Source organism: Poecilia mexicana, unplaced genomic scaffold (assembly GCF_051168715.1).
Source record: "Poecilia mexicana isolate PSO_F unplaced genomic scaffold, ASM5116871v1 scaffold_6, whole genome shotgun sequence".
Lineage (NCBI taxonomy): Eukaryota > Metazoa > Chordata > Actinopteri > Cyprinodontiformes > Poeciliidae > Poecilia > Poecilia mexicana.
The window spans coordinates 3228958-3243360 of record NW_028263375.1 but is presented as its reverse complement, the minus strand read 5'-3'; the positions used below and the strand labels follow the sequence as shown (position 1 = coordinate 3243360).

Sequence of the window (14403 nt, the reverse complement as noted above, 5' to 3'; positions counted from 1 at the left end):
TGCAACCAGAGGTTCTGCTGGTTCTTTACCTCTGTGCTGGTAGGGCCCGTCAACATTGGGCCCGGTCAGTCAGGTTCTGCCCGAGGCCCTGCATCGCCTTGGGCCGGCCCTGCATGAAGAGCCGCTCTCTGCTGGATGCTCGCCTGCAGCCCAGATCCTATCAGCAGCGGCTTTGACATGCCTGGTGGTACCGTGACAGTCTGGTTCCTGTTCTTTACATCAGGATGCCTGGTTCTGACCCACAGCGCTGGGACTGACTCATTCTGCTTGTAGTGAACTGGGCATTTAGTCCAGCTCTGGGGCATTTAGTCCAGCTCTGGGGCAGAAAGATGAAATTGAAGCCAGAAGTTTCCTCTGGAACCGAAGCATCTCTGCGTTTGGGGATGACGACCGTTTTCCTGCTATTGGAGGATAATTAGGAAAATAAATGGAAACGATTTTTCTAACTTAAACATCAGACGTACGGTTTTATTCACAAACAAGTGCATGTTGGGGGGAAAAAACAAAATTCTTGCCTATAATTTGATAGAGGGTGCAGATCCGTCCCTCCATGTTCCCGGCCTCTGAACATGGAGGCTCTGACAATCGGTTCAGTTAGACCAAGCGCAGCCAGACTCTTTAATTTGGCTAAATTATTTTTCGCTAAACACTGTTGAGAAGCACAAGCAGGCCTCCTGAGCACAGATTAAAAAAATACTCAAAAGGCAGAAGGAGCATCAAGGATAAAAGGGGAAGGGGCTCAAATAGGGCTTTATGATTAATGATAAAACCAGACAGACGAACATTTTACTGCAGGAACGACAAAACAGGAACCGACAACAGAAACCTGGCAACCTGCAGGTAACAGAGTCATAGCAACGTGTTGCTCTCTCAGGCACTGAGGTTCGGCTCATTGAGCCGGAAGAGCAAGAAGTCCTCAGACGGAGGTGGACAGGTCGGTGGACAGGTGGAAGCTGCGTCCACAGACGCAGGTCAGCGGGTTCTTGTACCAGCAGTCCCTGCAGAACTCGTCGCCGCAGTAGAGGCACAGGACGCGCGGCGTCCCGCAGCAGGACTTCCCGCAGGAACACGTCCCCAGGCGGCGGGTCCGGTGGGCCGAGCGGCACAGCCTACCCTCTACGCAGGCGCTGCCGTGGACGGCTCTGCAGGTGAGGCACAGTAGGTGGGGGTTGGCGCTGGCCGCTTCGCAGTGGTAGCTGATTGGCTGAAAGGCGGCCGTGTCCTCGGGGACAGCGTCTCGGGGACGATCCTCCCCTGTCTCCGGCCCCGTCTCTGGGACGCCGCTCGCCGGCTCCACCTGGTGGCGCTCCAGTCTGCACTCGGTCAAGCGGACGCAAGTGATGTCATGGAGGACACCGCAGTCCAGGCAGCGCTGGAGACTCAGCGGAGGCGCACTGAGACAGCCGCAGAGGTCATGGGGTCGGCCTCTGTCGGCCTCCAGCGGCGGGGGTACGACCGGACCAAACCTCCTGCTGCGGGGCGCCGCCACCGGCCCGTTACTGCGCCGCTGGCCACCAGGGGGCGCCGTGCTGTCCTCCCGGTACAGGTCCAGCTCTCCCTCTGCGTCCTCCGGGACGGATAGCAGCCGCTCAGCGTTGTCAACGGCAACCTGTCCACAGACAGACATCCAGCTTCAGTAGCTTCCAGTGGCAGAAGAAGAACCGGGCCTTCAGAACCAACCGGACCAGAACCAAACCCTGGCACAAGCTGAGCTCAGACACCTGCTGCAGGTCAAAGGTCAGACTCCTTTGATCTTTTCCAGACTTGGAGCTCCTAAATTATCGCTGACACAACAAAATGATTTGAAAATATAAACTGCTGCCTTCATTTTGCCAACACAAAAGACTTTAATGATAAATATTTCTCACAGGTTACTGAAAGTAGAGCAACGGGACCATCTTGGGACATAATCAGGGTAAGTCAAAACGGTCGAACTGCGCGTGTATTCGCCATGTCTACCAGCAAATAATCGCTCCGTATTTTCATCATTTAAAAACTCTTTTGACTTTTGTGTGCAAGTCCCTGTAAAAATGAGACAAACGTATCCATGGTGAGGAAGCTGAAGGTCTGTAAATAACTTAATTAGCATTAGCCTAATTGTAAATAGTTTAAATAGAATATATTGCTGCTTTCTTTCTGCAGACATGAACACAGACTGAAAATCCCTAAGGAAAAAAAACAGAAATATTTAGTTATCAGAAGGAGACAGACGTTCAGATCCAACCATTTCCTCTTCCCAGAAACGTTTTAGTCATCGTCACTTCCTGAACTTTGGATCAAGAAATAATAAATATGGCTGCCGGCTCCCTCCTCTTCATCACTCCATGTGGATTCTTCCTCCAAAAGTTGATCAGAGAAATCGCTCTGATCAACAGAATCCCTCCGCTTCTGTTACTCGGTCGTTTAAGGTTTGACTTACCTGATGACGTCACAAGATGGCGCCGCCATTTGACCCAGTTATTACTGAGAACAACAACACTCCGTGGAATTTATATGATTCTGTGATTAATATTTATTATTAAAAGCTTTTGTGTTCACAGAACAAATACAGTAGTTCATGTTTTCAGTCATGGAAGCCGTTTTATCATGTCAGCGATATTTAAAGGGCCGGTTACGGTTTAGAACCACCTGGTCAGCCCCAGCTGAGGCTCCACCTGGAGGTTCTGAAGCAAACCGGGCTGAACTGGGTTAATGGTTCTGGAGAAACATCTGCTATAAATACTTTAATTGTTTTTCAGTTAAATGCTTAAATTCATGTTCAAGAAGAAGCTCCTGGAAGGGAATCAGAGTGAATAAAGACGAGACCTGGAGACAAGGTGATGCATTAAAGCGGAGGTCAAAGTTCAGCAGCCGTACCTGCAGCCGCTGGCCTTGTCGCCGCTCCCGCACCACGCCGAGCTCCCAGCGGGCGCCGCCACGCTTCCCCAGGGCGGCCAGCAGGAGGCGACACTCGCAGCGGGCCAGGAAGAAGGCGCAGGCCAGACGCAGCAGCTCCCGCGGCGACGCTGGGCCGCCGGCGGGCTGCAGGTGCAGTAACCGGGTCTGGGCCGGGCCGGGACGGTACCCCAGCAGGCCGAAAACTTCCTCGGTCTGCGGCGCCGAAAGTACCGGAGCGACGCAGTGGGTGAAGGTACCGGAGTACATCTGGACCAAAGCAGATGAAACGCCACAGCTTTAAACGCTCAGGAGGTTTCATGCTAACTTTATGCTAACATTTTCTCAGTTTAGAAAATTCTCCATTACGTCCTGCGCCTTTAAGAACATCGGGCGCCCCCTAGAGGCAAGTGCAGCTTCACAAAACACAGCTCAAATGAATGAATCTACTTTTAGTTAAAGTACTTTAAATAAAACATGTAACTTAAAATGTTTTCACATTTGGGAGAAATCTGTTAAATTAGCAGATGTGGATCATTACAGATGAAAGCAAAGGAATCGTTTTAGGAATTGCTGTTTGCAGTTTGGCGCGTTTTGTTTTGTGCGATCTGAACAATAATTATCGTTAATAGACAGTAATTAATAGTAATTATTCTGTAACTAATGACTGCTGGTTTCCCGGTTCGTCAGTCGGCCGCTCCGGGTCCGGCGGTACCTTGATCACCCGGTACTCTTCCCTCCAGGGGCCCAGGTACAGGTTCAGCGCCGCCTGCTCCAGAACCTCAAAGGTCCGGGCCAGACCGCGCAGACCTGAACTGGGCCGGGCCTCCAGAACCTCTTCCATCAGCCGCAGCGGCTCCAGGCCAAGGCCGTGCAGCTCCCGGGGGTCGGAGGTCGCCAGGAGGCCCTCGACCTCTGACCTCAACGCCTCATCCTGACAGGCCCGGCACGACCCCCGACCCAGGATCTGCTGCTCCAGAACCCGGTCGTACGCCTGGACCAGGTCCACACCGCGCATTTCTGAGGGACGAGAAGAACATCAGAACCAAGACCAGGACCAGGTCCGGAACCGGGACCAGAACTGGAACCGAGCGAGGTCGTGACCTCGTACAGGAAGCCAGGCGTTTCTTCTTCTTCTCCGATCTCGGAGCCCAGAGAGTGGACCTTCATCGTGAGGAAGAGGAGGATCGTGGCTTTAATATTCATCACTCACCAGTGATGAATCTGAAAAGTGTGGAGTGTTATTATAGCCCTCCTATCAGAGTCAGAACTCTGCAGAACCTCCTACAGGTCTGTACGTCTTCAGCCGTCTTCCCACAGATTCCAATGCATTCAGGTCTGGACTTTGACTAGGCCGTTCCAACCCATGAATCAGCTCTGAACTGAACCATATTTCTGGCTGCTGTAAGCTGAACTTTGACTTCAGTCTCAGCTGAGTGTCTTGGTTATCTCTGCCCATCTTCCCACAGTATGATGCTGCCACCACCATAATAAACATCTTAATTTATATTTTTAAGGTTTTTACTTGTGAAAATGATGAAAACTATGAAGCGTTTTTCCCAACTTTTACTGTTTTAATCAGCGATGATGTCAGTTCCTGTCTCTCCAGTTCTCCGTCAGCTTTAATCAGAAGCAAGAAAATATTTCCAGAAATAATAAAACGAGACAGGAACATTATAAACCAGAAGTGAAAGGTTAAATATAATCAAATATGTAAAGTTATCATTAGCTTTGCTGTTAAAGTTTGTTTTTTGTGTTTTGGGGGAGAAAAGAGGCTTTTCTGTTGTTCAAACTACTTCTGTTGTTCTTTGAAGTAAAAATTGAATTTCAGAATCGGAAGCTAACTTCAGTGCCCCGAACTTGGCGCTGAAGTTAGTTTGTGTTTCAGGGTGCAGAAAAGGGCTATTCCCTGTTTTGTTTTTATGAATTTTTTTTTTTAAATCAGCTCCAGTGCAAAATAAGATTTTAAGAATAAAAATTTTAGTTTGTTGCATTTTTCCTTCTCTTTACTATGATGTTTGTTGTGTTGTTTCTTTATTACTTTTTATCATTATTTTAATGTAACTGCCAAAATCTGCCAATAAAGTTTGAGCTCAATTGAAACTTCAGCAGGAAACCTGAAGAAGGTTCTGACCGTCTAAGGGTTGGAAGAAATGAGTTCCTTTTTTGGACTGGGTCAGACAGAACCTGAAGCCACAGTGAATCCAGTCCAAATAAGCCCCGCTTATATCCGATTACATGATATAAAGTAGCAGGTAAGCAGTGAAATTCTGGGTATTTATGTGTTTTCATCAGAGGTCCAGATTGGATCAGAACCAGAACTGCTGCTATGGACCCACACTGCAGGTCCAACCCTGACGTAATGGCACCAAACTGAAACTGTTTTGTTCTGGTTTGTGTCTTTCAGAACCAACCAGTTGTTCTTCATTCCTTCATTCATAAACTGCAGCTAAATGCAGCAGAATCAATGCAGATCAAGTTTAACTGGGACTGGACTGACTGGTCCCAGTTCAACTGGTCCCAGTTCTGCGGATTTAAAACTCAGCTCCGTTTATTTAATGTCTCAAAAAATGTCTGTCCAGATAAAAGAAAACGTTTCCAAACCATAAACCATGTTTTCATGGATCAGAAGAATAGTTCGGTTCAGATTCGGTTCGGTTTTAAACTCTACATAATCAAAAGTAGACCTGATTCTTTAAACTGGTGAAATAGCCCATTAATGAACCACCGAACCGGAAGCTAACTTCAGCGCCGTTTAAAGTTCTGAGGTTGATCCAAAGGAAAGTTCGGTCCTGTCCCGGACCCGCCCCGAATAAAAGCTCGGTTCTGGTCAACTCCAAAGGCGTTAATTCTGAGGTTCGCCACCACCCGGGCTTTCAGTAATTCTCAAAGCAAAACACATTTCTCCTTTTTCTCAAAGAAGTCTCGGTCCTGAACCAGCGATGGCTCAAACACCAAGTGGAGGCGGACGGTTCGGACATGGGTCCAAACAGAAGAAGAAGTAGAACCTCACCTGCAGCTGGACCTCTCAGATCTTCTTCTTCCTTTCTGTGTTAGATGATCGCAAGCGACTTATAGGTGTACAGCGCCACCTCCTGTTGATGAGTGGAGCATCCTTACTTCCCACCCACCGGATTCAGTCTCTGAGTTTTATGTCATGGTTGTAAATGAATAAAGTTTCTCTTTATTTCCTTTAGTTTTGTCAGGTTTTTGGTGGTAAAAACACATTAATTATATTTAAGTTAGCCACTGTGTGTGGGAGGAAGAGGAGGATGAGGGGGAGGAGCCTCGTCCCCGATAAGATAAACATTGTCACGTGTTCCGGGTATTTCCCAGCAGAGAGCGCTTCATATATCCACCAGTCTGCCCCGCAGCTTCCACCTGTTGTTTTATATTTGAATATATGAAAATGAGGCCAATATTTGTGTTCAACCCCTTTAACTCTGACACCACTAAATAAAACCCCAAAGTCTTCACTCTTTCAGATTTTTATTCTTTCCTTAGTTTGAGTCTGCAAGCTTCTACTTACCCAGAACCTGCTGCTGGTCCACCTGAATCCCCTGAGAGCCAACAAAGGTTAAAGGTCAGGTGAAGAGCTGTGTGAATATGAATGCTTCATGTGACATAAGGGGGGAAGGAAGACTAAACGAGATTTTACTTTAATATAAATGCGTAAACAAACCTTTATGTGACATTTCAAATAAAATAACCATGTTTGTTAACACAAAATAAACAGTAAGGATATAAACAGTGACATGTATAAAATACTAGGGATGTGCCGATCAGGTTTTTTCCTCCCGATACCGATACCGATCACCCATGAGGGCCGATACACCGATACCAATCACCGATACCGATCACATAATTATTATTATCAGAAACACTACTGGTTACATTATGTGGAAAAAGGAACCATGAATTCACCTTAATTTAGACAAAAACTTGTTTTTAATAACTTTTTCCAAGAAGAAAACTAAACAAAACAGGCATTGTGCAAATTGTACTGCTATTGATAATACTATCTTTAACAGACTGATAACATATGAAGGCTCTGAAGAGGCTAAATAACACAAAGAGCCAAAATAAAACCTCTCAACATTGCCAAAAAAAATTCAAGTATAAAACTTAACATTCAAAGGCAAAAACAGGTTCCATTGCAATAAACAATCCAGAGTTACTGAATGAAAACTTCCTGTTAGCATGGCGGCTAGCTGGTTACTGCTAGCTCTGATTGGCTGTTTCTGACTGAGCGGAGTAATTATGCAGATCAGGGAGGAGATCGATTATTTTTTCAGAGATTATCTGTCTCATGTTAGGACAGCGAAGTTTTAATATGTAAAATGTATTTTTAGGTTAAGATGCTGCAGCTTTAAGCAGGTTGGTGTGAGAGTCACTACCAGGTGGAGCAGAAGCGAAGCTCCGTCTGTCAGATATTACTACCTGTAGCGTAGCAGCGGTTCAACAGGAGAGCAGAACCAGCGTCTGACATCGCAGCTCGAAGACTTAAATAATTTTCCAGGTTATTTGTTTAGCTTTCTGACCGTCATGCTAATCCTGGTGAGTGTTTGTAGCTGTGCGCTGCTTTACCTGCTGTCTGATCCTCCGTATGTCTTTTTTACTGCAGTGAGCCTCGATGTAGCCAACCTCCGTCAAGTATCTCATTGTTTTTATGCCATATTAGCTTCGTTGTGTTGATGCATTTTGACCTGCTTCAATTTTCCGCCGCAACACGCAAACTTCCCCATTCACTCAGTGCGTTATAGTTCCACATCGCTTAGGATTTGTTGCTGCGCGTTTGCGCAGAGTGAAGGAAAGAGGAGACCAGCTGCACAGGCAGGTTGGAAATGAGATGATCGGCATCGGCAAAAAGAGCCAATGATCACCGATCATGCACTTTTTCACGAAAATCGGCCCGATTGTGATCGGTGACCGATCGATCGGCACACCTCTATAAAATACTGAGTAATTATACTAAAATTTGCACTGAAATTAGCTCATATGTTGCAGAAATCTAAGCTTTCCTATCTGAAGTAAATTTCTTTATACAAGATCAGTCTAATCAAACAAGAGTACAAATAATATTAGTCAAGTAAAAGACTAATACTAAGTACAGTGCATTAAAATGATTCTTATAAGTACTTTCCCCAAATAAGTTAAAGTAAATGTAACCAGTACTACCCACTTTTGAACATAGATAAAATTAGTAGACTACTTTTGTTAACAAGCTTTAAAGATATATTGGCATTACCTAGTGACCATGTAGCTAACATTAGCTAGTCAACATGTAGCCAACATTAACTAGTCATGTAGCTAACATTAGCTAGTCACCATGTAGCTAACATTAGCTAGTCACCATGTAGCTAACGTGATAATGATAAAATGATAATGTTGATCTTTTATAGGGCAGCTGTCGAGTGTATTCTGAGATATGGAGATATGGCAATACTGGATGGTTTGGAAATCTTACAGTTAAATTAAAAACTCAAATTCTAAGTCTGGTGAAAATGGCAAGTAAGATCATCAACACTCCAAATCTATCTTCTCCACAACAGCTGTTTTATCAGGCTACCATCTGCCAAGCTCAGAACATCCGATGGGTCACATTGCATCAGAATATGTCCTCATGAATTCAGGGAGAAGGTTCAGGGTCCCCCTGTGCAAATACAAAAGTCTGAAACATTCATTTGTGCCTCTCTCCATTAACCTGATGAACCCTGGACAGAGTAATAGGAGATCCAGACGGTGATCAAGAGTAGCATGTAGAGGATGTATGTGGATGGAAATGGTTATGGGGATGAACTGGCAATCTGACATTTGTGCTTTTATGTATTTTTTGTTTTTATGTATTTATTTATGGTTACTGTCCTTTTGGATGCGCTTTTATTGTTGTATCGCAGTTTTGCCTGTTTCCAAGACAAATTTCTCCTATGGGAGACTAATAAAGTTATCTTACATTAGCTAGTCACCATGTGTAGCAGGTTCCAAACGGTCGTCAGAATGGTACACAGACACGAGAGGCGGAACTCTGGTCACTGCACGTTTAATGAACCTTTAAAACAGCAGCAAAAGGCACCAAAGGCACCAATCAGTGGACAGCGGCTACAGCTGTCAACATAGAAATCTTCCCATGCAGCACAGACGTCTCATCTCAACTGTATATTCATGGAACCGGGTTTTGCTTCACTCCAATGTACCAGGCCGGCCCACGTAACCCCTCGACTCTGCGTTATGTAGTTTTTTAATAAAGACGAGGAGTTTCTGGGTGATCTACAGTTTATTTCCTGAATGAGAACATATCGGGGATCGAATCAGTGCAACGGCTCAGCTTCAATCAGCTCACTACAACAGAGCATTACGTTAGCTTTTAGCTTAGCACATGAAGTGTTTTATAGTATTAACAAAACTAAAAGAACAAAAATTGGTGCCTGGCACACATTTAGTAAATATTCATTACACTCCATTCGTCTTAGTTAATAAAAATGATGTTTTGTGTGTTGCTAACACTTTTCTACACTGTGTGCTGAAAAATGCAACTGAACTCTTGTGCAGCTTTCACAGACTGGCACTGAGTGCAGGAGCCAGCAGCATATAACCAGCCACACCGAGAGGGGGCGCTATTTCCCCATTTCACTGATGCACATAAAACACGTGGGACTCTACATCCTAAACCTAAACACTGTTACATTCATACATGTAAAAATAAATAATAAAATAAAATTTGGATGAAAATCCAAATCAATATGCACAAGAGAATAAAAATATAATGTAATTTTGCTCTGCTCAGTTCCAGACTGATAATACACTATCACAAAAAATAAAACAAAATATAAAGACATAGCATCAATGCAGTACACCAGATATTATTTTGTCATGAATTACTTAAAAAACAAACCTTTAACACAGCAGCGAAAGGCACAAATCAGTGGATACAGCGGCGACAGCTCCCAACACAGAAATCTTCCCACGACAGCAGAGAAAAACTAAATAAATACTGAGACTATGGAACAAAATCAAACGCAGACCTTATAAAAACAGATATTATGATCTTAATCTTATATTTCTGCACCTATTTAGCAACTAAATTTAATTTCATAACTGCTAGCTTAGCTCACATGGAGATCGTGGAAGGCCCCAACTCATCAGCACAGACGGCTCCTCAACTGTTACAGAGTGAGACGCAGCTGCGCACATGGAGAAGAGGTGTGTCACACCGATTACAGCCCCCTGGAACAAATAGCATTAGGAACTATTAACTTGGTACCAAAAATAAGGAAATTAGTATAAAAGTAGAAACCATAAAAATAAAATGTTCCACTGAAAGTTTTTGAGAATGTTCATTCATAATAATAATAAAAAATAATAATAATAAAAAATAAATAAATAATAATAATAATAATAAAATCAACTTGCTACACAAGTTGATGTGCCAGGAATCTTGGGCCCCCTGACAAAAAAATTAAATTGGGCCCCCCCTCACACAGCTGCTGTTACAATTTTTTGAGTCTATCTGACCCATAAAAAGCGTCACAATTTTAAAGGCTTGCATCTGGCTTGCTTTCTTTGGTCCAATACTGATAACTAGTACAATATTTTCTGCTCATGAATTTTATATGCAACAGTCTGCATCCAGTATGCAAGTAGGTTGCTTAATTTTTTCTATTAGTCTTAGATACCGAAATCTCTCTCCCCATTTGCAACAGTCAAAAGCAATGTGCAAAATACACATAAAGCAATCCAGACTTCTCAAAAAATGCTATGTAGTTGCATTTTATTCAAGCTGCAGTACATAACTTTAAGAAAAAATATTTTTTTCTCCATATTTGTTAAAGCTGTCACCATGTCTTAGCAGTTTATGAGACAGATAATCTGTGGAAACAATCAATCTCCTCCTCCCTTAATTACTATTACTGGCTAAAGTAATGCACCGTTCTGACCAAAACAACCAATCAGAACCAGGAGGAGGGTCTTAGCGCTGTCAATCACCCTCATTCACTCACTGCTAAATGTGCTAATAGTGGAGAAACAACTTATTGTTACAGGAAAATCGTTTATCTGCCATCACTGGTAGCTGTGCTAACTAGATTAAGCATTTACAACAGGCTATGCTAGCTACAGAATAGCACAGAGGAAGGGGCAGGGTGGATGAGCAGCACCACATGAGATTGTGATTGACAGCACTAAACCTCTCCTGGTACTGACTGGTTGTTTCTAGAGAGCACTGGGAGAAGGCAGAGGAAATAGATTTTTCACAGATTACCTCTCATACCATAATGTCACAACATAATGAAAGTTTTAACAAATATGTGGAAAAAAATATTTTTTATAAAAGTGACATACTGCAGCTTTAATTTCACCCAGGAGAGGGCAGGTCAGGAGGGATGTGGGTTAGAGCTGCTGCTGACTGACTCATCTGTTGCTAAGTGGTAAAAGGTACAGGTACCAGTTAAATATATGAATATGTTGCTATTTTTTTTCCTTAATTCATTAAATGCTAGTGAAATGGAGGTAATCAGTAGTCTGTAGCTAAGCTAACTATGCTAAATGGTTGATAATCTCATACAGTCTACCCACCTCTCAGAGAAAAACAGCTATAAATTGACACTCTTGACCTTTTTCTCTCTCACCCTCTACTTTTTTTATTTTTTGAAAACCAGGTTTTCTAACTTTTCTTAGCAGCATGGTAACTGCCACAGTCGTTTGTGTCTTCCACTGACCGCCCCCTGCCTGTGCTGTCTGGATTGTGCAACTTGTGACTCATCATTAAATCGTCTCTTTTCACACCACAACCTGTTCTCCGCATTCATCCTCAGCACCAACTTCCGCGATTCATAACATTAGCAGCAGAATGAATTAGCAGCACTGCTAGCTGCTAGCGGTTAGCCGCTCTGAAGAACAGACAGCAGTAAAGACGAGAAACGGTGAAGCTGCTCAGCTTTCTGACTGCTGCAGTTTAGTACAGACGGTGTAAAACACCAAAACTACATATATATATGTAGCCACGCAAAAGCTTTATATATATATATAAAAATTCCCCTCTCACCCTCCGTGGGTGGTCTCTTTCATCCTCTGAGCTTGGGTCCTCTACCAGAGGCCTGGGAGCTTGAGGGTTCTGCGCAGTATCTTGGCTGTGCCTAGAACTGCACATTTCTGGACTGAGATGTCTGATGTTGTTCCTGGGATCTGTTTGAGCCACTGCTCCAGTTTGGGGGTGACTGCCCCGAGGGCCCCGATGACCACAGGCACCACTGTGGTCTTCACCTTCCAGGCCTTCTCCAGTTCCTCTCTGAGGCCCTGGTATTTCTCCAGTTTCTCCTTTTTCCTGATGTTGTGGTCACTTGGTATTGCTACATCCACCACAACGGCTTTCCTCTGTTCTTTATCCACCACCACAATATATATATATATATATATATATATATATATATATATATATATATATATATATATATATATATATATATATATATATATACCATGCATGGAGGGTTCCACCCCAAATCCAGCACCCTGAGACTGTACACGAGCCGTAAGGAAGGAGGCAGAGGACTAGTGAGTGTGAGAGCCACTGTCCAGGATGAAACATCTAAGATCCATAAATACATCAAGGACAAAGCCTCAATGGACGATGTGCTCAGCGAATGTCTCAGGCAATGGGGAACAGAGGACGAGGTGCTGGAGGAACCATCATGGGAAGACAAGCCCCTACATGGGATGTACCACCGACAAATAACTGAAGTGGCTGATATCAGGAAATCCTACCAATGGCTGGAGAAAGCTGGACTCAAGGACAGCACGGAGGCCCTCATCCTGGCCGCCCAGGAACAGGCCCTAAACACCAGAGCAATAGAGGCTCAGATCTACCACACCAGACAAGACCCAAGGTGTAGGTTGTGCAAGGAGGCCTCTGAGACAGTCCAGCACATAACAGCAGGGTGCAAGATGCTGGCAGGGAAAGCGTACATGGAACGACATAACCAAGTGGCGGGCATAGTGTACAGGAACATCTGTGCAGAATATGGACTGGAAGCCCCGAGATCAAAATGGGGGACACCCCCAAAGGTGGTGGAGAATGACCGAGCTAAGATCCTGTGGGACTTCCAGATCCAGACAGACAAGATGGTAATGTCGAACCAACCAGACATTGTGGTGGTGGATAAAGAACAGAGGAAAGCCGTTGTGGTGGATGTAGCAATACCAAGTGACCACAACATCAGGAAAAAGGAGAAACTGGAGAAATACCAGGGCCTCAGAGAGGAACTGGAGAAGGCCTGGAAGGTGAAGACCACAGTGGTGCCTGTGGTCATCGGGGCCCTCGGGGCAGTCACCCCCAAACTGGAGCAGTGGCTCAAACAGATCCCAGGAACAACATCAGACATCTCAGTCCAGAAATGTGCAGTTCTAGGCACAGCCAAGATACTGGAGGAGAACCTGAAGCTCCCAGACCTCTGGGAGAGGACCCGAGCTCAGAGGATGAAAGAGACCACCCACGGAGGGTGAGAAGGGAATTTTTATATATATATATATATATATATATATATATATATATATATATATATAAAGCTTTTGCGTGGCTACTGGTTTACATCTTCTGACCGCATCATCTAAATCCAGAAGGTTGCACATTTAAAAAAAATAAAGTGCCAGAATAATTATAGTGAAATAATCAGCTGATCTGAGTCTTTATCATTGTGTTCGGGCGAGCAATTAATTTCTTCAAGACAAAATGAAACATCTAGGTTTATTTGGGGCCATCAGAACCAGAACCTGGAGGTTCTCCATTGTTGAATGACGCTGCAAACCGCAGCAGAGAGCCGACCCCAGCTGCTGTTCACGGCCCGCCCAGGGAACGCGGCGGTTAATGGAGAAGCTCACTACCTGGGGTACAACCGGACCGGACCGAACATTAACCGGTCATGGGCTTGTCAGTGGAAAAGCGCCATGTGCATCAGATCCAGTTCACCAACCAGTACGAAGAACCAACTCCCTCCACCAGATGGCGCTGCTTCGCTGCTCCGCATGATTCACTCATTCATAACGGGCTGATCTCTTATCTATTATGAGGTTATGTATTTATGTCTGAGCACCCATAATCTGATGCTACAGTAGAACCGAACGGGTCGAACCGGTATAATGACATATAAAAATATAATATTTATCAGATTCCTTCAGCAAGGGGAACATAGAAATAAAGCGTCATAATAATCTTTAATAATAGTAATCTACCACTAATAATAGTAGGAATGGGGCAGATGCATAACATCAGATTTCGTGAAAAACATATTTGAGTATTTTTTTAATCAACAGCTAAAATAAAAGATTTATGCAACGCCTGCAAACTGAATTTAAATCTACTTTAATCATAATTTAGTCTAATTCATCCTGACTCATCCACGTTCTAAGGCATCAGAAATCTCGCAGCCTGAACAAAAACTTCCAAAGCTCCAGCCCCGAGGCGCCGCGGCCCGCGGGCGGAGCTTGAGCGGCCCGTGTGGGGCGGAGCCGCTCCTCCGCCTCGGTCTGCAGCTTCGC

At 44.4% G+C, this 14403-nt stretch overlaps 1 protein-coding gene across 2 annotated transcripts; it reads right to left on the bottom strand.

The window, feature by feature from the left end:
- Positions 1–437: 437 nt before the first annotated feature.
- spata2l (spermatogenesis associated 2-like) lies at positions 438–6102 on the bottom strand. 2 transcript variants are annotated; one of them, XM_014975530.2, is made up of 4 exons: positions 5888–6102; positions 3590–3894; positions 2857–3144; positions 438–1609 (listed from the first exon to the last, which is right to left on the bottom strand). In XM_014975530.2, the coding sequence occupies exons 2-4, from the start codon at positions 3890–3892 to the stop codon at positions 917–919; spliced, it is 1284 nt and encodes a 427-aa protein (XP_014831016.1). In that variant the 5' UTR covers positions 3893–3894; positions 5888–6102; the 3' UTR covers positions 438–916. The 2 variants fall into 2 exon arrangements, with proteins under 2 accessions (XP_014831016.1, XP_087862205.1); XM_088006079.1 differs by lacking the exon at positions 5888–6102 and adding an exon at positions 3979–5862.
- Between the last annotated feature and the right edge of the window lie 8301 nt (positions 6103–14403).

Excerpts from the sequence above, each read along its gene's own strand:
- spata2l (XM_014975530.2), bottom strand. The coding sequence starts at position 3,892 with ATGCGCGGTGTGGACCTGGTCCAGGCGTACGACCGGGTTCTGGAGCAG. Across the intron at positions 3,145-3,589 it reads AAGAGTACCGGGTGATCAAG|ATGTACTCCGGTACCTTCAC; the intron begins GTACCGCCGGAC and ends GCTTTGGTCCAG. Across the intron at positions 1,610-2,856 it reads GACAAGGCCAGCGGCTGCAG|GTTGCCGTTGACAACGCTGA; the intron begins GTACGGCTGCTG and ends GTCTGTGGACAG.